Source organism: Lynx canadensis, chromosome E3 (assembly GCF_007474595.2).
Source record: "Lynx canadensis isolate LIC74 chromosome E3, mLynCan4.pri.v2, whole genome shotgun sequence".
Taxonomy (NCBI): domain Eukaryota; kingdom Metazoa; phylum Chordata; class Mammalia; order Carnivora; family Felidae; genus Lynx; species Lynx canadensis.
Window position 1 is genome coordinate 19314915 of NC_044318.1, and position 24835 is coordinate 19339749.

Sequence of the window (24835 nt, forward strand, 5' to 3'; positions counted from 1 at the left end):
TAGGATCTGCATTCTAGAGCTTGAGTGCTCACTTCCTACAGTAATTCTAGGAGAGGGTTTGTAGGTTTGGATGGTGTGATCCTAAGGGAGCACAGTTCTCTTCCCTCTGCCTGGAATATGCCTGCTGGCTCTGCTGATCTTCTAGGTTCACACTTCGCTATTGTTTCCCCAGAACATCTTTCACTGACCTGCGAGATCAGGTTGGGTCCTCTGTCTAACCAGTCGTGAGGCGCCGTGCACTTCTCTTGCTGGAGTTTAATCGTAACTGATTTAGGTAATTATTTGTGCAGGAGGGCGAGCTTTGTGAGCCCTGCATCCCCAGTGCCTATCCCAGTGCCTGGTGCATCCCAGACACGTAATGTTTACTGAATGAATGGATGAATTGGCCAGACTTCCAAGTCCTGGATAAGACTAGAAAAGATGACACATTTAGAAGGCACAATGAATTCCTTCTCTGTTGCATCTCTTAATTGAAGCCTTTTAAAAATAAAACTGATTGAAGGGCACCTGGGTGGCTTAGTCGGTTAAGAGACTGACTTCGGCTTAGGTCATGATCTCACAGTTTGTGAGTTTGAGCCCTGCATCAGGCTGTCTGCTGTCAGCACAGAGCCTGCTTCGGATTCTCTGTCTCCCCCCGTCTCTGTACCTCTCCCTTGTTCCCTCCTTCTCTCAAAAATAAATATTTAAAAATAAAATAGCATAACATAAATAAAATAATAAAATAAAATGAAATGAAATAAGATAAAATAAAGAAAGTGATAGAAGAGAATATGCATAACGAAACCCAAGAATTAAAGAAACCAAGGTAACAGGGACCACACCTGGCAACGCTGGGTTACATCAGTGCACGTGGGAACTTAGAAGACTCTGTTCTAGTCATCTATCGCTGGTGAGACATCATCCCCAAACTCCACCAACCACAGACTATTATCTCCCAATGTCTCCGTGCATCAGGGATCGCGAATTGGGAATGCTTGCTGGTTGATCGTGGTTTGGGGTCTCTCCTGCAGTGGCTGGGACCGCTGAGGCTGGAACACCAGGGCTGGCTGGCATGTAGTCCCAGGGCTTCTCCACGGGGTCTCATTCCTTGGCCTCACTGGCATGGTGGCACCAGGGCTCCAAAGGCAGGTGTCCCAAGAGAAACTGAGAAGCTACTACTCAGAAGTCACAGGGGGCCACTGCCATCATCCTGTTCATTGAGGCAGTCGCAAAGGTCTGCCCAGGTTCAAGGGGCATAAATTGTGTCTTGGATTGAGGAGTATTAAATCTTTATAAGCACTGTGAAAAACCACCTCCTTCATGACGTGAGGAAAGCTCTCAAAAAGGCCTCCAAGAGGGGCCGGAGAGATTCCTATTGAAAGGGAAAGCCTGATGAGAATACTAAGGAGGAACAAAGAGAAGTTTCCTTCTTACCCCTGTTAATGACTGCTGAGAAGAAGAAGCTGTTAGGAACATCAAGGTAGAAGTCTGTTTTCCCCATGAATACCTCCTGACCACCATATGAAATGAATCGATTTTGAGAGTTCCGCAAATCAACAGATTTCGTGTTAGGGTCATGAGCGGGAGGGGAAGAGACACTTGTTAACATGCAGACCACAGGCCACAGCCCAGACCTTCTGGTGCTTGGGATCTGTGTCATAAATGAATGTCCCCCAAGAAGCAGGAGGCATCGTCCTTTATAGAGAATGGACCTTGCCTTGGCTTTGATTGCATACTGACCTGTTGGTATTTGGCTTTCTGAAATTTTAATTTTGATTAAGAATTTGAGCCACCCAAATAATAATTTTGTCTTACAGGACCCCCTAAGTACCAGAAATATTCTCCAACTGATATAAATAAAAATGGTAACTTTATTGTAGGGATATAGAGGTTTCTCATGGGTAACAGCCAAGCCTCATGAGAAATTGGAACCAGGAACTGGAAAGGAAGGCCTCTTCTCATTCTCTGAACTTCTTCCCCTCCCCCCTGCCCCCAAGACACATCAGTTTCTTCTTTGCCTGCATGTGGTAGAAAAGGACCAATCTAGGCAGACCTATGTGTTTCTCTATTCAGGGACCCAGGACTGACTTTGCCCTGGCCCTTAGCCTATTCCAAATTCTTTGGAGAGAGAAACTGATTGGCTCAGCTTAGGAGTAGCTTAGTAGCTACCTCTGACCCAATCAGCTGTGGCCAGGTGGGTGCACTGCCCAACCAGAAGGTTCTTCTAATAAAGAGTCAGAAGAATTGAAAGGCATGCCAAGATTCACTTCCAAATTGAACTGCCAATGTGAATATGTGGTCACTTTTATTTTTCCTGATCTTTCTTGAAACACATATTCTAGAAACATCTGGTGCCTGGCCCATCTCCATTTATGTATGTATGTACGTATTTACTTAATTATATTGAAGTATAGTTGACACGCGTTATTCTGTTCGTTTCAGGTGTATGACATTGTGATTTACAATTGTGTACATTATGCTATGCTCACCTCAATGTTACCATCCATCACCGTACAATGTGATTATAATATTGTTGACTGTATTCCCTATGTGGGACTTTTCGTCCCCATGACTTATTCATTTTATGGCTGGAAGTTTGTACCTCTTTTTTTTTTTTTAATTTTTTTTAATGTTTATTTTTGAGAGAGAGAGAGACAGAGCACAAGTAGGGGAGGGCCAGAGAGAGAGGGAGACACAAAACCCAAAGCAAGCTCCAGGCCCTGAGCTGTCAGCACAGAGCCTGATGCAGGGCTTGAACCCACGAACTGTGAGATCACGACCTGAGCCGAAGTCGGATGCTTAAGCGACTGAGCCATCCAGGCACCCCTGGAAATTTGTACCTCTTAATCCCCTTCACCTATTTCTCCCATCCTGAAACCCCTTCCCCTCTGGCAACCACCAGTTTGTTCTCTGTATTTGTGGGTCTGTTTCTGGTTTGTGTGTTTGTTTTGGTTTTTAGATTCCTCATATGAGTGAAACTGTATGGTATTTCTCTTTCTCTGACTAATTTCACTTAGCACAATACCTTCCACGTCCATCCACGTTGTCACACTTGGCAAGATCTCCTTATTTTTTGTGGCTGAGTGATATTCCACTGTGTACACACACCTACACACACATGCACACACTGTTTTCTTTATCCATTCATCTATTCATCTATCAGTGGACATTTAGCCATCACTTAGTTTTTTTTTTATTTAAAAAAAAAATGTTTTTTACCGTTGATTTATTTTTGAGACAGAGAGACACAGCATGAACGGGGGAGGGGCAGAGAGAGAGGGAGACCCAGAATCTGAACCAGGCTCCAGGCTCTGAGCCATCAGCCCAGAGCCCGACGCGGGGCTCGAACTCACAGACTGCGAGATCGTGACCTGAGCTGAAGTCAGACGCTTAACCGACTGAGCCACCCAGGCGCCCCACCATCACTTAGTTTTATACAAAAAAATGTTATTGGAACATAACTGCACCCATGCATTTGTGTATTGTCTATGGTTGCTTTCTCACTATGGTGGTGGAGTTGAGTGGTTGATATAGAGACTAAAATATTTACTATTCAGCCCTTCCCAGGAAAAGTTTTCTGACCCCTGCTCTAGGATTTGATTCAGTTCTGTATCTCCATAGTTACTAGCGTTTCATGTGTTTCATTCCTACTTTCCTCCAGCCAATACAGGGGAATTTCCCGACCTTGGCTCATTTGTACACCACTCACACAATGTCAGAGATGCTATCTGGTATCGGTTTTTTCTTCCTTCTACCCATGTTGCTTGGGACAGAGCAAGGCACCAGAATCCACACACATCCCTGTTAGTTGACTTAAAAAAAAAAAATTTCAGTGACGCCTGGGTGGCTCAGTCGGTTAAGTGTCCGACTTCGGCTCAGGTCACAATCTCAGTCTGTGAATTCGAGCCCCGCGTCGGGCTCTCTGCTGACAGCTCAGAGCCTGGAGCCTGCTTGTGTCTCCCCCTTTCTCTGCCCCTCCCCCACTTGTGCTCTGTCTCTCTCTGTCTCTTAAAAAAAATAAATGTAAAAGAAATTTTTAAAAAACCTGATTTCTGCAAATGCCACAGTATTTCCTGAGGTGCAAAGCACATAGCATTGATGATTTGCAAGGTGATTTTAGCTTAGTGCTTGAAATTTTTTTAGGTGGTACATAGAAGTGATATTAAATGAAATTAAATCACATCATGATAGAACGATTCTCTCTTTATGTTTTCTTTCAGTCTTTCCTATTACTTGAACAAGAAAATCTCAGTTGATGACAATATGCCGTTAATAGTTCTCTAACACTTGCTAACATCATTTTTCCCTTTAACAAGGAGAGCACGCAGGGGCTGGCTTGGAACCTTCAGCAGCTAGCAAAAGCTAACTAGAATTTCCTAGCACTGCTTTGCTTTTATTTATTTTTATGCTTATTTCCATTTATGGCTGGTGATACTGGCTTGCCATTAATAGTGGTGATACAGAGTTTCCTTTTTCAGATAAATTTAGTTAAGTAAAAATATGACGAGGTTGTTAAAATACTAAGCAAATACCAGTTTAGGTGATGGGAAAAGATGTGCAAAAGGCACACGAATGATTGATGGAAATTTGGGAAACTTGTGTTAAAGTGACTGACATAGCTACAAAAAAGTCCTGGTGCCCAGCGGAGGGAGTGACCCATTTAGTCTGAGTACATCCCTGAGGGTTTGAGAAGGAGGTGACATCTGAGCTGAATCACTGATTTTCTGGGCAGTGAAAGAGTGTAGAAGGACATTGCAAGCGGTGGGAATAGAATATTCAAAGAAAAAGAAGAAAATGTGGTCACGGAATTGTCTGGCTTGTGGGGATCACTGAAGGATTGTATGCATTTGAGTAACATGGCCAGAGCAGCATTTTTAGAGCAGTTGTTAGCTCGAGCAGGTTAAGCTCTCTGAGCCTCAGTTAGTCTATCTGTAAAATGGGGATAATGGAAATATTATCAGGGAACTTCTCGGCCAACTGTCCTGCTTCTCCTCCTGTCAGGGGGCTGGGATGTCCTATCATGACTGCATTGACACTCAAGGTGTCCAGGGCCCCCTCCTCTGTGTCTTGGGTGGTCGAGCAGGGGATTGTTTGGAATACTTCTTGGCAATGAGAAAGAATGAAATCATGCCATTTGAAGCAAGGTGGATGGAACTGGAGGGTATTACGCTAAGTGAAATAAGTCATACAGGGAAAGATAGATACCTTATGTTTTCACTCATATGTGGATCCTGAGACTTAAGAAGGAGGCAAACCGTAAGAGACTCTTAAATCCTGAGAACAAACTGAGGGTTGATGGGAGGTGGGGGAGAGGGGAAAGTGGGTGATGGGTATTGAGGAGGGCACCTGTTGGGATGAGCATTGGGTGTTGTATGGAAACCAATTTGACAATAGATTATATTTAATATAAAAAATAAAAAATAAATAAATTTTTAAAAAGCAAAAAAAAAAGAGAAAGGGATTGTTAGATGGTGCCTTGACCAGTGGTGACGGGTCGGTGGGGCCGTCCACACTCGAAACCGGCTCACTACTGAGCCCCCTCCTGTTGGGCTCAGGGGTACTCTCAGCTGAAGGTTCTTTTTTCCACCTTCAGCCCCTCTACTGGTTTGTCTCCCAGGCAAGTCACGTCCCTGCCTCCACCCTGCACTTGTCCCTTCCCCAATCTTCTCTGGACCCTGGGAGCAGAACAGCCCTGTCTCCACCTGACTCTCTGCGTCTTTGAACACTGGCCTCCTGGAGGCATTGTTTCTGCTGTGGTGAGGGCTGGGGAAGGGAAAATGGCCCTTGAGGACTAGCGAGAGAACAGGGAAGACCGGAAACAAACTGAAGACACATGGCCCAGCGCTTTGAGCCCCACCCTGCCATGTGGACTGGCGGGTCTGCGTGAGGATCGAGTAGATGCCCAGCAGGTAGGCCCTGCTCAGCTTGGCAGCCCTTATTTCTCTAGTGGGGCTGGAGGAGAGAAGCTGAGAAAGTCCTATGGTAGTGGCAGTGTGCACCAGGAACTTTCTTGCTAAGTGCTCTAAATTCCTGGGTCTACAGTGCCCATGGCCACCCCTGGCTGTGATGAGAAAGGAGATGGTGAGAGCAGGAAATGGGGCCTCTGGGAGCCGGTGGGCTCAGCCTGGAAGCTTCCATGCAGTTAGACTCTAATTTACCATTAAGATAAGAGCTGAACGAAATATGCCAAGCTGCCCTCCTGCCTCAAAGAGCTTTCTAGGCCTCCCTCCCTCTGGCCTTAAGGCTCTATTGCATTCTCTGGTCCCCCAGCTGAGTCAGGTGTGAGCATTTTATTTACCCAACCACCTAAGCACCTTGAGGATTCTTCTGGAGCTCTGAGCAAGTCAAATGTTTAAAGGCAGAGACTTTAGAGTCAGTTAGACCTGAGTTCAAACCCTGGCCCTGTCCCTAACTGAATTTGCTGTGTGAGGGCATCTTCCCCTCCATGAGCCTGGCTTTCCTGTAAAATGGGGTTCTGCAAAGTAATGAGAAATAACAAATGAAAACCACCACTTGCGTGGCGCATTGATAAGTACTCAAAAATGTAGTGGTGACATGACACACTGCATGCAGTGAATGCTTATTGCAGTCTGATTGCTTCTTCCTCCAGGAAGCCTTCCCAGAAGCCCCAGGGCCGATCAGGTCTCCTGCAGGGTAGTGGTACTGCCCTGTGCTGCTTCTAAGAGGCTTCTTGAAAATGGTACCCGCTGGCCACTGTGGCATCTGGCATAATCACAACCAGTGAAAATAATGATGTGTCCTGGGCCACCCTGATTAACATGCTGGATTGGTGACCACAGCTGCATGGAAGGAAGCCCCAGGACAACAGGAGAGGGTGTTAAAATATTACACTAATCATCCCTGTAATTAATATCAGAAGCCTTTCTTCCTCTGGACGGCAGGGGCAGAGAACGTGTCTGCTTCTTTATTGCTGTATTCCCAGTGCTTAGCAGGCTTTTCTTGAATATTAAATAATCGAGTGAATAAGGAGACAGGTGCTCCAAATTCAGTTTTATCAGGAATTTGCCCATTCTCTCATTCAACAAATATTTATCGAAACTCTACCGTGTACCAGGCACTATACCAGGCTCTTGGGTGACAGCAGTAAACAAAACCAGCAAAGATCCTTTCCCTCATGAGGTTTACATCCTAGCCCTGTTGGCTGGGCATTGATACAAATCCCAAAAGGATCGATACTTGCTTGTTGTTGTTGGAACCCTCCCTACTGATTGGGTTTAGCCATTCAAAATGCGAGGTCTGGAGAAAACTTTATCCATTGTTTCAGTGTCCACAGAGGGCATCTGGGCAGAGCTTGGAGTGGGTCTGAATGAGCATCGGCTGCCACGGCTTTCTGGGCCCTTCTGACCACCCTGACAGGCTTATTCTCTTTCCCAGGTCATGCTCTCAGAGCGGAAAGGCACAGACGAGCTCTATGCTGTGAAGATTCTGAAGAAGGACGTCGTGATCCAAGATGATGATGTAGAATGCACGATGGTGGAGAAGCGGGTGCTGGCCCTGCCCGGGAAGCCGCCGTTCCTGACCCAGCTCCATTCCTGCTTCCAGACCATGGTAATTTGTCCGGGGGCCTGGCCATTCCACCTCTAGGGCTTCTCCAGGCTTTGACCAAGGCCATCCCAGCAGTGCTCACTCCAAAGAAGCACCTGGACCCTTTCCATTCTGGAGATGGGAGGCTGCTGTGCCCAGGGGATGCTGCTGAAAGTTTCTGAGGTTGCCACTGAGAAGCTCTCCCCTAGGCAGATGCTGTTTCAATGAGGATAGAAGAACTCAGGCAATTGGTTTAATAACCAACAGAGCAGGGTCTTTCTCAGACAGCAAGAGGTGACTTGAGGACAGGAGCTGAGGACTTTTGCTCTCACAATATAAGATGTTCTAGCAGAGCTTAGCGATGGGAGTGAGTTGGGAAGGGCCACAGGATGTGGGTTTAGACGGTTATAGTCAGCCCTCCAGACCCTCCAGATAAATGCTCCGGTATATTCTGCCAGTTGCAGGGACCTCCTTGAGGGAGGTGTTGCCTGAAAACACAGCCTGTGGGAGACTAATGGAGCAGGGGGCACAGTGTCCTAGGCAGGGACTAGTGAGCACAAAACCGTGGCTCCCAAGAAAAGAAGGGGAAACTTGTGCCCTATTCGCTGTTAACTATGATTCCATGTCTATCTGCGAGAGCAGGGGCCATCCCTTTAAGGAACCTGTCACCTTTCCCCGTTCAAATTAGACCCTGGCCTCCATGCCTAAGGAGGGAGTGGCCAGAGCCCAAATGCGAAAAGGTAAAAAATTAATCCTTGCCTTTGGAGCTTCTAAAGGGCCAGTGGCCCAGTGACTTCAAGATGCTTTAAGGGATTCTTTGAGATTATTTCAATTCTGTGCAGCTCTTACTATGCATGCTAATTTTAGAGCCCACCTCCTATGTAAGACGGGATGCTATCGTATATTGCATGTAATTTAAGGCTTGAGACTTCCTCTCTTCTCCAACATCACCAAGTCCTGTGCTCTGCTAAGTTAGATTCAACACTCCCAGCCCAGAAAGATCTAAAACTGGGTTTGGGGTGGGTTTTCTCAGTGTAACCGCACACCAGGCTTAGAACAGCCCTGTGTGAAAGGGACGGAACCGGACCTCGGCTCCTTCCCTGTTCGAAGAAGTCTCTTGATACATTTTGGGGTCAGAAGGACCTGGGCTCATATCCCGGCTCTGTCACTTACCGTATTTGCCAAAGTAGGGTGCATATACCCCAGCGCAAAGTGGCCCTGGGTACAAAGGGTGACTTTGGCTGGTGCATAGATTTAAAGTTACATTCCCCTTTTAATTAGCTTTAAGTTCTCCTGAATGCCTCCAGGGGAATGTTTCTGTTTGGTGTCAACACACCTGTATCCTCTTTTTAACAGAAGAGTACCAGGCTTCCGTTTCTAAGCTTTGGCAAACACCCATTTCTAAGTCACTGTTTTGCTTACGAGGTATTATAAGACAAATATTTAAACACACACACACACACACACACACACACACACACACACACACAAAATAGATGTTTTAGTAATGAGTTCTTATAAGGTTAAGTTCCTCAAACCACCACCCCGGTTGGGAAACAGAACTCTGGCCGCCACTCTGGAAGGTTATTCGTGTTCTAATCTCGATCTCCCGGCAAGCGGTGGCTTGACTTCCTTGTGCGTCTTTATAGTTTTATCACTTGAGTCTTATCGTCTTTTAATACGGTAGTTTAATCTTTCCCATTTTTAGACACTGGCTGTGTCTTTTAAGCCTTTTAATACAGTGATTTCTCCCCTCCATCCCTTCTGTTTATCCGTTCCTTCATCTGCTGAAGATCCTGGGCTGTTTGACCCAGAGCGTTTTCACGGTCTGGATTTGCGGATTGCACAGGTGTGGGCCTCTTGCACAGTTTTCCTGTCTGATGTGTCTCCTGCAAATCAGTAGCCGGGCCTAGAGACTCGGGCAGAATCAGGTCCGATCCCTTTGGTAAGAACGTAGAAGGCGTGCTCTTTGGTTCAAAGGCACAGAACACCCCATGTCTCTCTTTCTGTGATGTTGGCCGTCACTGATGCTCACTCAGCCCCTAGGCCCGTTAATGGCGGTACCCTAATTCTGTCATTTCTTTTTCATTTACTGGTAGGATATGCCTCTTTGAAGGCAGGCTGCCCCTCCTCACTTGCCTGGTTCCCCATGGCACAGCTCGTATAGGAAACGCTGGATAAACGCTTGATTCTTTCTTGTTACTGGACAGTTTGTCACAAATTGGTTCATGATTATGCTCCAAAGGTGACTAGTCAACACTTGCTTCTAAAATAAAACGTTTGCGTAAAAGAAGAGAGTCGATGTAAAGAAAAATATTACGCGAGCAACAGTTCACATCCTTGGCACAGTGGTGAAGAGAGTTCCAAAGCCTGAGTTTTAGGGAATTAGGTCCTTCAGGCACTCAAGAGGTAGCAGAGGGGCGCCTGGGTGGCGCAGTCGGTTAAGCGTCCGACTTCAGCCAGGTCACGATCTCACGGTCCGTGAGTTCGAGCCCTGCGTCAGGCTCTGGGCTGATGGCTCGGAGCCTGGAGCCTGTTTCCGATTCTGTGTCTCCCTCTCTCTCTGCCCCTCCCCCGTTCATGCTCTGTCTCTCTCTGTCCCAAAAATAAATAAAAAACGTTGAAAAAAAATTAAAAAAAAAAAAAAAAAGAGGTAGCAGAGACAGGACCAGACTAGATTCTTAAACCTCTAAACTCCTCCACGCTGCATCTTCTCCTTTTCCCATCGTGGGTCCCCAGGTTTACCCACTGACATCAGTAGAACAAGAAGGGTCTCAGTCTGGTGAATAGACCAAGAAGAGATCCTGTTCTCAAGCAAGAGGTTGGACCAACTTAGAGCGCCATTTTCAATTTCGGTTGAATGTATTGAGATTGGAGGTATTAGTCATGTGTGACAAACATTATTAACGTACAGTATCTTTATTAGTAAGGTACTGCTTTCAAAATGATAGTAGAGTGGATTTGAGGCAATTCTTTTCATACTGCACTGCCTCACTCGTATTTCAGTATGCTTTCTGGCATTAGACGGTAGGGCTGGGGTTTATCTGGAAATCATGCGGTGCCCTGGGTCCCCTCAAGGGGTGTCACATGTCAGAGAAGAGAGACAGCGCTGAGAACACAGTTCCATGGGTTCGAGTCTTGTGTGGGGATGGAGGCCCATGTTGGCGGCCACCTCGCAGTCTCCTAATCCAGCAAGGCTGAGGGTGGAACAGACTGCCATCTTGTTGGTGCGGATCAAAGTAGCTACTCTCTCTAAGGGCCGCATGGTTTGGGGAAAATGTAACCATAAGTGTTACAGTTGTGCTTGGCTTGAGGAGATGCCCTCACTGCCTTCGTGGCAGATAGTTTTTTTAAGCACATATACTTTGAGTTTACATAAATTAAATTCACTTCAAAGACATAATAATGCCTACTCACGTGAGGCAAAGGCTGACACTGTTAAACCACATGACAACCTTTGGATGGGTCCTGTCATCACCCCTCCAAGATGAGGGGACTGAGGCCACACAGCAAGTACATTTCAGGGCCAAGATTTGAACCCAGGCAGCCTGGCTCCACGGGGTTTTACACTTAACTGTGACACTGTTAGGTCTTTTTAAAAATTTTTTTTGTTGGGGCGCCTGGGTGGCTCAGGTCATGATCTCGCGGTCCGTGAGTTCGAGCCCCGCGTCGGGCTCTGTGCTGACAGCTCAGAGCCTGGAGCCTGTTTCAGATTCTGTGTCTCGCTCTCTCTCTGCCCCTCCCCTGCTCATGCTCTGTCTCTCTCTGTCTCAAAAATAAATAAAACGTTAAAAAAAAAATTTTTTTTTTAAATAAAAAATAAAAAAAATAATAAAAAAAAAATTTTTTTTTGTTAATGTTTATTCATTTTTGAGAGATAGAGAGAGAGACAGAGCATGAGCAGGGGAGGGGCAGAGAGAGAGGGAGACACAGAATCCGAAGCAGACTCAGGCTCTGAGCTGTCAGCACAGAGCACATGGACGTGAAATCATGAACCGTGAGATCATGACTGAGCCAAAGTTGGATGCTTAACTGACTGAGCCACCCAGGCGCCCCCAATGTTCAGTCTTTTGAGGGTGCTGAGCATGGCTGCCTGGATTTCTAGGCCATGTGATGCCCCTGGGGCAGAGCCACCAGCAGCCATCCTGTCTGTAGGCTCTGGCAGGGGCCCGAGCCCCAACCCTTTGCTGGCTCACCTCTCGCCTGCTCAGTGAAGGCTCGTGGTGCTCCCCCATGTTTCTGTCTTGGGAATAGACCTGACTTTCCATCCGAGCATCTCCCACGTGTGGTCTTCCAAACACTTGGTTTCACTTCACCAAAAAATCCATGCTACGGAAAGGGTTACCTGTCATCCCACTTTGCAGGAGAAAGGTTTGAGGATGTAGGATATTGGGGGTAGTTTTCCCCAGACACAGCACGGGCTCCCAGGCCCACTGAATGCAGAGCCAGGCTTTTGCTAGCACATTATGTTGAGTTGCAGCCCACATGGCCTTAACCGTGATGTTACAAACAACAAAACCCAGCAGCTGGCGTTGTGAGCACGTCAGCGTGGGCCGGCTGTGCGCTCCGCACTCTGCAGGTGCTCGCAGTGTATGTTCTGTGCGCCTCTCCTGGTAGACACCGGTACTGTCCCTGCTTTCTCCAGGAGGATGCTGAGATTCAGGTACTGTCCCTGCTTTCTCCAGGAGGATGCTGAGATTCAGAGATGTTAAGTAACTCGTGCAGTCTCACACAGTAGGTTAATGGTGACACTGGGATTTGTTCTGCAAGAATCCAGACCCCCAACCTTGCTATCCTGACCCAGGTTCCTTTGTCTAGTTTCTAAGTCACTTTCGCTCTCATGATTCCATCCAGTTTTCACCAGAACACTATAAGCAAGTGCTGTCCACATTTCGGTGGAAACCAACCCTCAGAGAGGCGAAATGTCTGGTTAGACAGCCAGGTTTCCTAAAGCCCCTTCAGGGGTTCCTTCCACTATGGAAGAGTCACCTGCTCACCCTACAAGGATACTGCAATGATTGGAAAGGTTTTATGGTGGGAGAGATTTTCAAATGTAGGGAGCACTGCGTATATATGAGGCAAACCATCATCGGTTGCTTGTCTCAGGTGAGCAGGAAGGCGACACCCCGTTTTTGGGGAAGGCCCATAGAGGCGGTCATCTGGCTCACACTCACCTTCTGGAATTGCATCGCCCCTGACCCCTTGATTGGTGCTGCGGAGGAGGGGAGGCAGGCTGGGCTGCAGCAGGCAGTATCTCTAAAGCCAGCCTCCCTAGAAGTCAGACCATGCCTGCAGTATACAGAGGCTACTAATGCTTATTGATCCTGTCAGCAAATATTTATTTGTTGAAATAAATGTGTCAGGACCCAGCTGCATCCTTGTGAGGGCTCCATCAGTGGACAAAAGGGATAAAGTCCCCTGTTCCTGTGGAATTTATGTCCAAGGGGGGAGACAGATAACCAACAACAGTGCGACAGAACATTACGGGAGAAGAGATGGAGGGATTGGGTCGGAGGGATGCTATTTTTGATAGGATGATCAAAGAAAAGTCTTTCTGATAAGGGTGACGTTTGAGCAGAGACCAGAGCAAGTGAGGGAACGAGGCATGTGGTTATCTGGAGGCAAAGCGTTCTAGACAAGGAGGAAGAGTGAGTGTAAGAGCCCTAGGCGGGAATATACTCAGCGTGTTTGAGGAGCAGAGAGGAGGCCAGTGTAACCCGAGTGGATTGTCATTTTGTATTTTGTGACCCAGAATTCCTTTATGAATCAGCTACTTTGAAAAAATGACAAATCCAGTCTAACGTGCTGCAAATTTGATGTGTTTTTCTCGCTAGTGACTTAGAATTTTGAAAACGAAAGATCCTTAATAGAATTAAAAAAAAAAAATCCGAAGGTGGCCAAAATAGATAAAAGGGAAAAAGACACCCACCAATATGCAAAACAACTTTTGTCATTCTTAGAATGATGCAAATTTAAATTTAAAAAACTTATTTGGAAAAGCAAAGTTACATCAGAAGTATATTCTCAAAAAAAATGGATTAAAAAAATCTCTGAAAAATATGCATGGCACAACGTTAACCGAAAATGAAAGGTATTAAATTTTATTTAAGAGATTGTTCTAAACGTGTTAAAACTGCATATGCACACGGAAAAGAATCCGAAAAAGACACAGACAAATGAAAACCTTGATTTGATTTAGGGAGGGGTCCGTGGACAATTATCTTTGTTTTGAATTTATATTATTTCAGAAATGTCTATAATAAAACAATTTGAAAGTGTTGAATGTGCCACAAGATGGCCAAAGTTAATACCCAAGGAGATGTAAAAGCCATCAGAAAGAAGTTGAATTTTTAAAATTGCTCATTAGATGAACTGGGGTTTCGGCAAATTGTTCTAGAAGCACAGAGGGATAAGCATGAGCGCCTCAGCCACATAAGTCTGTGTGTGTGGTTATTGGCTGTGTGACCTCTAGAAAGTCACTTAACAGCTCTGAATATTGGTTTCATCATCTTTCAAGTGAGTGTAATAAGTGAGGATTTGAGACGATGATATACAATGTGCAGAATAAATAATAAATGGAGGCTACCTGCACTAATGGAGCTGAGTTTGAGGGGCGCCTTGCTGCATGGGCACAAAAGGATTATGTTTCCTCCGGTCCTTTTACAGTTTTTCTCAGGGACAATTGTCAGCCTGGCACATTCATGCAATTTCCCAACTGCCAGTGGGCACAGGCAGTTAAGTCTCCTTAGCAAAACATCTATTTTAAATGTTTTCTTTTCAATTGAACATATGCACTTCTTTTTTTTTTTTTAAATAGAATTAGATTTTATGAGTCATTGAAGGACAGAAGTTACTTCCTCCCCAAATTTGCTGTCGTGGTCCAGCAAGAACTCAGTTGCAAGGCATGCTGGGATGGGCATCGCCCCAGAATGCACGCGGGGACAGGGAGAGGGGTGAGGATGGTTCTACTTGTAGACCTGGCCCCTGAGGTCATGTCCTTTGAGCACCGAGAACATCCAAGGGGTCCTGGTAACTCAGGATCGGCTCAGAGTTGGCATGAGTGCCCAAGGGGTATGGTTTGATAGAAGGGTGTTGCTGTAGGAACTCTGGCAGAGTCTCAGTAGGCAATAGTTGGGTTGCCAGAAACAGAAAACCTCCTCCTCCAAACTATTGCATTAAAAAGAGAGAGAGAGAGAGAGAGAGAGAGAGAGAGACAGAATCTTATTGGAAGGAAACAACCCAAAGGCAAAGATATACCTGAGCCTCATGAAGAACCAGAACTTCAGAGCTTTCTAGAATAGATGTTTGTTTCTTTATCCTTGTTTTCTTTGTTTCTCCCTGATCATGGTAACAGCATAGCCTCTCTAACTCCTTGCAGGTTGCCTATCTGCCGAATTCCCTGATTCACACTCATGGGAAAGAGAATCTGATTGGTTCTAATTCGTACTCTTGGGAAACAGAATCTGATTGGCTCAGCATAGGTCAGAAGTTTTATTCCTGGCCCAGTCCACTGGTAGTTGGCCGCTACCAACTCAGTAGGAACCCTTAAGAAGGGGTTGGATCTATAGGGAAAGGATCACTGGTGCTCCTGTCAAGTGGGAGTCGCCATTTTGAGTGCAAGGAAACTAACAGGTTGGAGCCAGGCATGACATACCGCTGGTGGTACAAACACAGCATCGAGTGCCTCCGAGGAGGGGAAGCTGGTGAGAGTTTTGCACGTGTTGGCGCTTTAGGCAGCTGAAGCATCTGAGGATCGTGAGTGCAGGAGAGGACTCAGGAACATAGCCCAGGCATATAATGGTGGCCTTTGCATGTTCATTCAGTAATCAAAGGTCTATAGAAATCCAAGGAAGAGTAGAGATGGTCCTAGCCCTTGAGAGCTTTGCTCTCTGTGTGGAAGGGCAAGGCTTGGAAAGCTGGAAAGAAAGTTAGAGGAGCATCCATTGCTTGATTCTGAGAAGGATTCTAAGGCTATAGAATACAGAGGGGAAAAAGTTGTGCGTGACACATGTCCATGACTACTTGAGGGAGGCACTGAATCTGCAAGGATGTGACATGCATCATCTCTATATCTCTGCAAAACCCTCTGAAGGAGAAGCTGTCGTTACCCCTTTGGGAAGGCGGGGAGGGTTTAGTACCGGATGCAAGCCCTCAGAGTGTGCAAGCGGTGTAATTGAGACTTGAACCCAGGACTAGTGCATGCTACAGGTACGGCTCTCCACCATGGCACTGCACAGCTTCTCGAGACGAGTACTTGCATCTGAGCAATAAAAGGAACGGCTTACGGACAGGATCGATTCACTGGCCAGCTTCGCAAACCGTTAAAGATCATTCAATAGGCAAATGCTTACTGAAACTCACTTGAAAGCATGGCGCATGCTCTTGGAGTTGCCCACATTCTGGATCCTCTCTGTCTGTGGCATCTTCTTAAAAGTGTCAGGTGTCCCCCCCAGCAGTCACGTGGGCGTCACATCACATCCCGCTTTCAGCCGCCTTGGGGAAAGAATGACGATTTCTTTGAATTCTCTGCCATGCCCGCCCTCCCCCACCCCGATAAATTCGGCACATGCCTTGCAGTCATTGTTTTAAATCAAACTACCCTTACATTCCCGCTCCAGATGTGAGACATTCTATCCAACCATTTTGCATGATGCGGTGTGACAGACAGACATTTAGTTTGATTTCCTCAGTGACTGAACACAAGCGAGAAAGGGGAAGGGAAATTTAAAATTACCTGAAGTCGTTTCATGCTCGGGGGACAAGGGCAGCGTGTTAATGAAGAATAACAACAATAACAATGACAGTTTTGGGGGAAACGCTTTGAAAGTTGAGCAGGCTGTCTAGATTGAAGAGGGAAGGGAGAGCTTGCCTTTCTGCGCTTTTAATTGGAGTCGACAGTGGAACACCCACGTAGAAACGTCCTGTAGCCAGCTGGAGCGAACTGGAGCTCAGGAGAAAGACAGGGGATGGAAATATAAGTCAAGACTCATCAGCCCAGAGAGATGAGGGCTGAAGTCTTAAGCTGTGACAAGTCTTCGCTGGAAACTTGAACAATTCGGGGAGACTCAATACCCAACACCTTTCTGATTTTCACGAGCAGAGTACAGCGAAGAGGTCCTAATGGAGAACCCTGCACGTGACCAGAAGAAAGATCTTTTGAGGCCTTGAAACGATTTTATTGGAAGAGTGGGGAGCAAAGTCAGATCTCAGGGCATTATGTTGGTGGGGGGGATAATTATGTAAGAATCCGAGGCAGTGGGTGAGGACCACTTAGTTAGCTGACGCCCCCGGAGCTCCCTCTTCGTGCCTGTCACGCAATTCCTCTTATCACGTTTTATTTTAGATTCTGGCTCGAGTTGGTTGCATATCTGTTTTCACAAGACTCTGAATTCTCTGAGGGCAAGGCCCATATGCTATTCATCATTGTTTACCCCTTTAACACCTAATACATGACTTGCAAAAATAAATGCTCAAGGAACCATTCTAAAATTCACCTCCCTGCTCAAGATTGGCTCGAGGTTGCCCCTGGCAGTGTTTTTCAAATTTGGATGTGCCTTACCTTGGAGTGCCAGATGAACTTGGTGGTACATGGACAAATTGCATTTGCTTTAAAAATAAGTCCGTTGAGGGACCGATAGAGCAAAAGCCAGACCAGATACAGCATAGAGTTGATAGACTCCAGATATGCATTTTTGTTTTTTTACAGAGACAATGAATTTCCACTTATGACTTTGGTATGAAGTTGTAAAATTGTTAAATAATGTGTCTAAGTAAAAAAAGTGAAGTAAATTTTAATGGAAATATCTTTAAGTAAATTTTAGCGGATGAGGCGGGTAAATGTGGTAAAATCTTGGAGCTCGTGTGGGAGACAACCAAAGTTTGAAGTTGATGGCCTTATGCAATTTATCATAATCTGGTCCCAGCCTTGCCTCACTCCTTCGTCCTTTGTAACTCTATGCACTCCGCTGTCCCCCTCAGCAATAATAGCCACAGAATCAGGGGCTTCAAGGGCTAGTTCTGTTTTCCAAAATACACATTAAAATAAACACAAAACTATGAAGGTAAAGCCTTATGCATCCACAGCCCACCTAAAATTATCTCCCTCCACATTTTGGGAAACAGTGCCGTTTAGAAATTTACCTGGTCTCCTCACGCATCTGGGGAATCCTTAACATCAGGCACCATGGATTATTCATAGCAGCCTCCCTGGTAGTAAAATCATGCCTGGCCTAGGGCGGGCATCATTAAGTGTTCGTTCAGAAAACAGAGAAGGCAGGACGCCAGGCACACTGTTTCCTATATGAAGCACTGGTGTGCCCAAGGCAGACTCAGTACAGTTCAAAGATGATGGATCTCAGGATTTTCCCGCATACGGTTCATGGCAGAAGCAAACCACAAAACACGGCATTAGCTACAAGCAGAGCTCTCCCTGATGTTGGGATTCTAACTAATGAGTTTGGGGGGCAAGCTGAGTTCTTCCAAAGCTGCAAGCAAGCAAGTGAAATCTCTCCTTTACTTACTTTTCTCTCTGTGGCCAATGCCATCTGCTAGTTTTAAAAATAATTTTTAAAAGCAAGTGTTTTGGTTCCCTTCAACGTGCAGCAAAGACAGATGCTATTTTTAAGGCTTGTTTTCTATCAAAAAAAAAAAAACCCCAAAGAACCAGGGGCTGGGTGTCGGCGGTTCTGACTGACTATCTCCACTCTGCCACTACCTTGTGGATGACCTTTTTTTGCAAGCCTCATACGCCTTGGACACTGAGAGACAGAAGTCATAACTCTGCCTCCCTCTCTGCCTCTCAGTAAAGATGTTGAGGGGGTGAAGTAGTGTGAGAAAGTCCCTTGACTTTGCACAAATAAGTGATCAACCTGTACTTTTGCCCTGTGACCTGTCAGCTTCTGTCTTGCTGTGTGGCTGGATCCCTAGGTCCTTTCTCGCCCCTCCTGGACTGGAAGCTCTTAGAAGGGAGGACACACGCACACATCCACACAACGTCTAGTCAGAGTCTTACACGGGTAGCAGCCTGATAAGGTTTGGAACCAACCTGCCTGGGGTTCAAATCCCGGCTCTGCCGCTGAACAGCTGAATCACCGACAATCAGCAAGTTACTTACCCTTTCTGGGCTTGAACTTTAACATCTTTAAAAGGGGAAGCATGGTAATACTGTCCTGTTGGATTGTTTAGAGAGATAAGTGAGACAAAATATGTAAAGACAGTTGGCTAAGTCACATAATAAATGCTCACAAGATGGCAGCTTTATTTTTTTTTTAATTTTTTTAATGTTTATTCATTTTTGAGAGAGAGTGTGTGCGAGTGGGGGAGGAGCAGAGAGAGCAGGGAGACACAGAACTCAAAGCAGGCTCCAGGCTCTGAGCTGTCAGCACAGAGCCCGACGCGGGGCTCGAACTCTTACACCATGAGATCATGACCTGAGCCAGAGTCAGACGCTCAACCAACTGAGCCACCCAGGTGCCCTGGCAGCTTTATTTTATAATAGTTATCATTCCAGTTATTAGACAGTACACATTGGACAAAGGCATCTATGACTATTATGTATAAAATAATCTTCTGTGAGCCATAAGATTTTGTTGATGGTAGCTGAAACATTTGTGATGAGGCCACCATCGTGTTAGAGCACTTCACGTATGTCAGCTTAGTTCTCTGTGGGCTCCTTGTCTCACAGTCCTGCACTCCTTCTGGATATGCCCTCCAAGGCCACTCAAATTCAAAGAATTTGTTTCCCTCCGTAGTCACATGTTAGTTAGTTATCTATTACAATACCTCAATACTTAATGGCTTAAAACCACAATAAACATTTATTATCTAGCCGTTTCTGGGGTTGGAACTCACGAGTGGCTAACTTGGGTGGTTCTAGTTTTGGGGTCTCACATGAAAAGTTGTAGGCAAGTGGTCAGCTGGGATTGCAGTCATCAGAAGGCTTGACTGGGGCTGGAGAGTTTATTCCCAAGGTGGTTCCTTCCCTTGTCTGGGGAGTTGGTGCTGGCCATTGGCAGGAGGCCTTGGTTCTTGGCCAAATGCACCTTCCCATGTGCTGCTTGAGCATTCCCATGACGTGGTGGCCAACTTCCCCAAACAAATGATCCAAGAGAGAGCAAAATGGAAGCTACAGTATCTTTTGTGACCTAGTCATGGAAGTCACACACTGTAATTTTTACAATATTCTTTTTTTAATGTTTATTTAATTATTTTGAGAGAGAAAGAGAGAGAGAGAGAGAGAGAGAGAGAGAGAGAGAGAAAGAGAGAGAGAATCCCAAGCAAGCTTCATGCTGTCAGCACAGAGCCTGATGCGGGGCTTAATCTCACGAGCCGTGAGACCATGACTTGAACCAAAATCAAGAGTCGGACACTTAACCTACTGAGTCACCCAGGTGCCCCCATTTTTTACACTGCTCTACCAGTTATGCAAGTCAGTCCTATTCCTTGTGGGAAGAGGCTACACAAGGACGTGAGGACCAGGGGGTGAAAATCACAGGGGGCCATCCTGGAGGCTGGTTACCACAGTTACCTGTTATCTGTAATATGATCCATGGATTTATTTTCCACTCTTTGTTACAATTAGCTTTTATCCTAAATAATAATATCCATTAAGTCACAATATTAATCTAATTACAATTTCCATTTCCAAACAAATAGAACTTTGCAGTTATTAATTTAAAAAAAAATCATGTGCCACCTTGGCCCAGTTGCATTCTTCCAGTGTCACAAATACTGCATTTGGGAAATAATGGGACTGGCAAATAGGGGCTTGTCACAGAGTCCTGGGGGTTTTGATCATAAATCCCAGCTCTTCGCTGCTCTCCATCTGGAACCTGAGAAACACAGGATATTGATGTTGCCATTTGCTCTCCTGTCCCAGGACCGCCTGTACTTTGTGATGGAGTACGTGAACGGGGGTGACCTCATGTACCACATCCAACAAGTTGGCCGGTTTAAGGAGCCTCATGCTGTGTAAGTACAAACTTGTGCTGGGCTTCTTTTCCTGTGGGATCCTTGCATGTTTGTTCCCTTGGATTTTTAGCTGAATAGGGATTGTTAACATCTTGAACCGCTTCATGATAAATGTATGGCCAGGGGAAAAAGGTATTCTGCTTGATATGGGATCCTTTTCTTTTTTGTTTTCCTGATACCAGCTAAGAACCTAAAGCTTGAGAACCACAGTTCTTTCTTTATCGCTGATGTTTTGCCCCAGACTCCTAAGGGAAAGGCCCCCTAGATGCCTCGGGGATATCCTTGTAGGTTTTGTTTATTCATTTGTCAGTATTTGTTGAGAGCTTAGTATGTGCCTGGGCCCAGAGTTTGTAGAAACTTGCTCAAGATCACAGACCTGGTGTGAGACAGATCCACATTCTGACCCAGATTTTTGTCCTCCACCTCTCACCTCTCTCTCTCTCTCTCTCTCTCTCTCTCTCTCACACACACACACACACATACACACACACACACACTCAGATGCCCTTATTCCTGGGGGATGAGGAATCAAGTTGCATTGTAGCTGTGCCCTGTGGCTCCTGGGTGGGGAGACTGATTCAGGTTTTTGGAACTGTTTCCCCTGCTGAGTCCATTCTGTCCCTGTCAGTTCCAAGGCAGCCAGAATCTTCTTTTGAGAACACAGATCTCATCGTGTTCCTCCCCTGCTGTTGGTAAACAGGGACAGCAAGTTGTGGGATGACCAGAGTTAGCCTCTCCTGAGGGGTTTGCTAAAATCTTATTGTCCCTCTGGAAGGCCCCCGAGGGCTCAATCTAGGGCTCTATCTGGTCACTCCCAAGGCTTGCTGGCTCCTGTTCAGTTCAGCTCTGCCCCCTCTCTTCCCACCTGCTGAGGTTGTGAGCACTGTATTCTGGTAGGGTTTGCATTCTTGAGCTTCTAGATCTACTCATAATTCCCATAGGACCAGGGGGTTGGCTCTTCTTTTGCTTCTAATGCCTAACTGAGCACGGACCCTATGCTCATTATCACAGAAAACAAATTGTCAGAACACTTAACATAGTTCCCTAAAGCCCTGCCTAACCCTGTGGTATAACTGGACTTTCTGGTTCTCTCAAAATCTCTTTTCTTCTCAGCCTTTGCTAAGTGCTTACTTTAGGGGTATCTGGATGGCTTAGTCTGACTCTTGGTTTCAGGTTCAGGTCATGATCTCACGGGCTCGTGGGATTGAGCCCGGCATTGGAATCTGCTCTGACAGCCTGGAGCCTACTTGGGACTCTCTTTCCCTCTCTCTCTGCTTCTCCCCACCTCACTCTCAAAATAAATAAATAAACTTTAAAAAAAAAAAGAGCTTACGCTTTAGATGTCATGCCATTCATTAGTGATATCACTTAATCAAGTTATTTTCTGTCACTAAGCCTCTGTTTCCTCATGTCAGGAAGAGGGAGGTAAAAGTAGGGCCTACCTCACAGAACTGTTATTAGAATTTAATCAGATAATAACCTGAGATGGTGGCAGGTAGACAGTAAGCCTTCAACAGTTTAGCTGTTAGTATTCAGATGCTCGATTTGTCGTAGACAGAAATTGTCCTTCTCCATCCAGTCCGTCCTCTCCCAGGGCCTCCTCCCCGCTGAGCAAGTGCTGAACCTCTGATTTGTCCTTAAGGCAGCCTCCCGGCTCTCTAAACTCTGTCCACACATCTACACTCCCAGACGTCGTTTTAGGAGACGTGTGGCTGACCATCCATGGTGAGATGTTAATGCCCTACGCCTGGTTCAATATCGTATGGAATTCTGAGGGTTTGCCAGGCATATGATGTCCTTGAATCTCTCCATCGCTTTTTTTTTTTTTTTCTAATTTCAGATTTTACGCTGCAGAAATTGCCATCGGTCTGTTCTTCTTACAGAGCAAGGGCATCATTTACCGGTAAGTGAGCACTGCTACCCTTTCCATCCTTGCGGCTCCCTCAGCTCCTTCCCTCCCTGCCTCTTTCTTTAACTGCTTTTAAAATTAGAATCCATGGTGGGGGAGGAATCCTCCAGTCCTGACTTGGGCATGTGTTCTGCCAGGCAGCATCGCCCACTGCCCTGGCAAAGTTTGGGCAGCTCTCGATGGTGATGGGAAGATCTCTATGGACTCCACCACCAGTGATGGTTCAGAGCCTCAGATGTGAGACCATTCGCTTTAAGAAGGGGAGGCTCACCGGTGGGGGCCTGGCACTTCCTTCTCTTGTCTTTGGACCCCCAATCTGGGGGAGCAAGCAGAGAATCTCGGCTGGCGGGATATGATGGATCCTATTATTATGAAACACTTTTTTTTCTTTTTTTTGCTATGTAACTACAATTTAGAAATGAATCTCTGAAATGCTTGCCCTGAAAGACAGGATTAAGTTCAGGACTTGGCATTTGCCCGGTTTTGGAGGAGCAAGTGTATGATCATGGCTGTGTGAGTCATACCGTTTTATATTTCACGCACGGCAGACTACTGAGCCTGAGGCTGCTATTGGTCAGTGAGTCCAGTGTGTACAATTCTCCTGATGCCACATGGATGCAAATGGCATAGGCAGTGCAGGCTTGGGCTGGCTGGTTATGCAAGAGAGGCTGGCAGGGGCACGGGGCTTCCAAAGGGCACTTGGCATGGGCGAGAGTCTATCGAAAAGATCGTGAAGAGCCATGAAACTCCATGTCATTCATTTATTTGACATACATTTATTAAAAGCCTACTATGTGCTGGACACTCTTCTAGATGGTGCGGATGCAGCAGGGAAGGAAACAGGCAAAACCGCCTGCCTTTGTAGAGCTTCTGTCGTAGTGGTCGGAGACAGATCCATAAATCCCAGAGACACGGTGTGTCAGGTTGCGATAAGTGCTGTAGAGAAAAGTCGAGCAGGGTGGGGGGCTGGTGTGTGCCACGTGGTGAGCAGGGTGCCTGTCATTCTGTGGAGAGCACGGGATCGGGCTCTGGAGGGTTAGGGTGACCTGAATGTCCTGGGCATCGCGGTGCAATTGAAAGACATAGGACCAAAAAGGTATAAAGAGATGAACCCTGGTGGGCTCAAGGCAGATGGTGGGGGGGGGGCTGTGGGCACTGGTGGAATGAAGGGATGGAAAGTGTGTATCTTGCCAGAAGCCTGCAGAGTCCAGGGGCTTTGTTTTTTTTTTTTTGTTTTTTTTTGTTTTTTTTTTTTTTTTTTTTTACTCCTTGAAGTCATGATATGAAGCTAGCGGAGAAGGACAGTCATCCTGAGTACATAGAATCCCTACTCTCCATAGTTATTCCTGATAGTGGAAGAATGAAGGTCAGGAAAAGGAGTGGTTTCACCTGGCACATGGGTGAGCTCAGTGAAGAAATAGGAAGAGAGAGAAAAATAAGAATTTAAACTGTAAATCATGTGCTCATTCTGGCCATGCTTGCCCTCAATGAAACTGTCACCACATGTGCAAGAGATGGCACCTATGAAGCCCCCGATTCCATTTGACCGCCATAGTGGGAGTGTCCTGTGCCAAACAGAACTCTGGTGTTAAAAGGAACACGTTATCCACCCTGTGGCATGACCTCCTAATTCAAGCCAGTGACTTCAGCAGGTGCTTAACTAAAGAAAGGGGGATTGTGGGTAATCGTTGGCTCTACATGATTTTCACCTTATGTGCTGACATTAGAACCTAACTCTTGTGAGGGATGGGTCTTGACTAGAATAGAACTGGCCGCTCAGGATTGCTGAGTAGATTAAATGTGGGACTGCAACTTTATTGGAAGAAAATCCCGTTCCAGGGGAGGGACCAGGAGAGGAAGTAGAGTTTCCTGTCAGTTGCGTTGAGATCCAGGGCTAGGTTTCCAATCTAGTAGGGACCTGGTTGGGGTCTGGCATCCAGGACCTTTGCCATTCAGGTCATAAAATACAAAGATTAAATTTCAGGTGCTGAGACTTCAGCTAACTCTCAAAGCTATCTCTCCTAACTACACATTCTCCCTTTCTTCTTCAACTAGTCATATTTTTTAGGGGACATTTGTCACTCTTTTAAGGAATTCAGCATCTGAATCTCTTTCATTTGTGTGTAGGAACAGAGTCTAGCTCCTACTCTACAGAGAGAAAATGACATACTTTCACAGTCTTCCTGCAGCAAGGGCAGACACATAACCTAGGCTTTGACACTTGTCACACTCATACAACACCGTGAATCAGAAAGTAGTGACCAAGAAAGGCAGAGACTGTAGAATTGAGAGTGGCCATAGTAATCAGCCACATCTAGTTTCCAGAGGCATGAGGGGAACTAGTTCTTAGCAACAGCACCCAGAGTCCAGCATTAGGCCTCATGGAACAAGACGTCTGTGGTGGCATCTGTGACATCGTCACTGGACTAGCTC

The 24835-nt window shown here is 46.1% G+C and overlaps 1 protein-coding gene across 2 annotated transcripts in view; it reads left to right on the forward strand.

Annotated features, from left to right (window-relative positions):
• Nucleotides 1-24835, forward strand: part of PRKCB (protein kinase C beta) — a 340854-nt gene that overhangs the window by 274297 nt on the left and 41722 nt on the right. For both annotated transcript variants that reach the window (XM_030300793.1, XM_030300792.1), the window contains exons 10-12: nucleotides 7375-7548; nucleotides 20402-20493; nucleotides 22334-22396. In XM_030300793.1, coding sequence (XP_030156653.1) covers nucleotides 7375-7548; nucleotides 20402-20493; nucleotides 22334-22396 — 329 coding nt within the window. The remainder of the gene's footprint in view (nucleotides 1-7374; nucleotides 7549-20401; nucleotides 20494-22333; nucleotides 22397-24835) is intronic.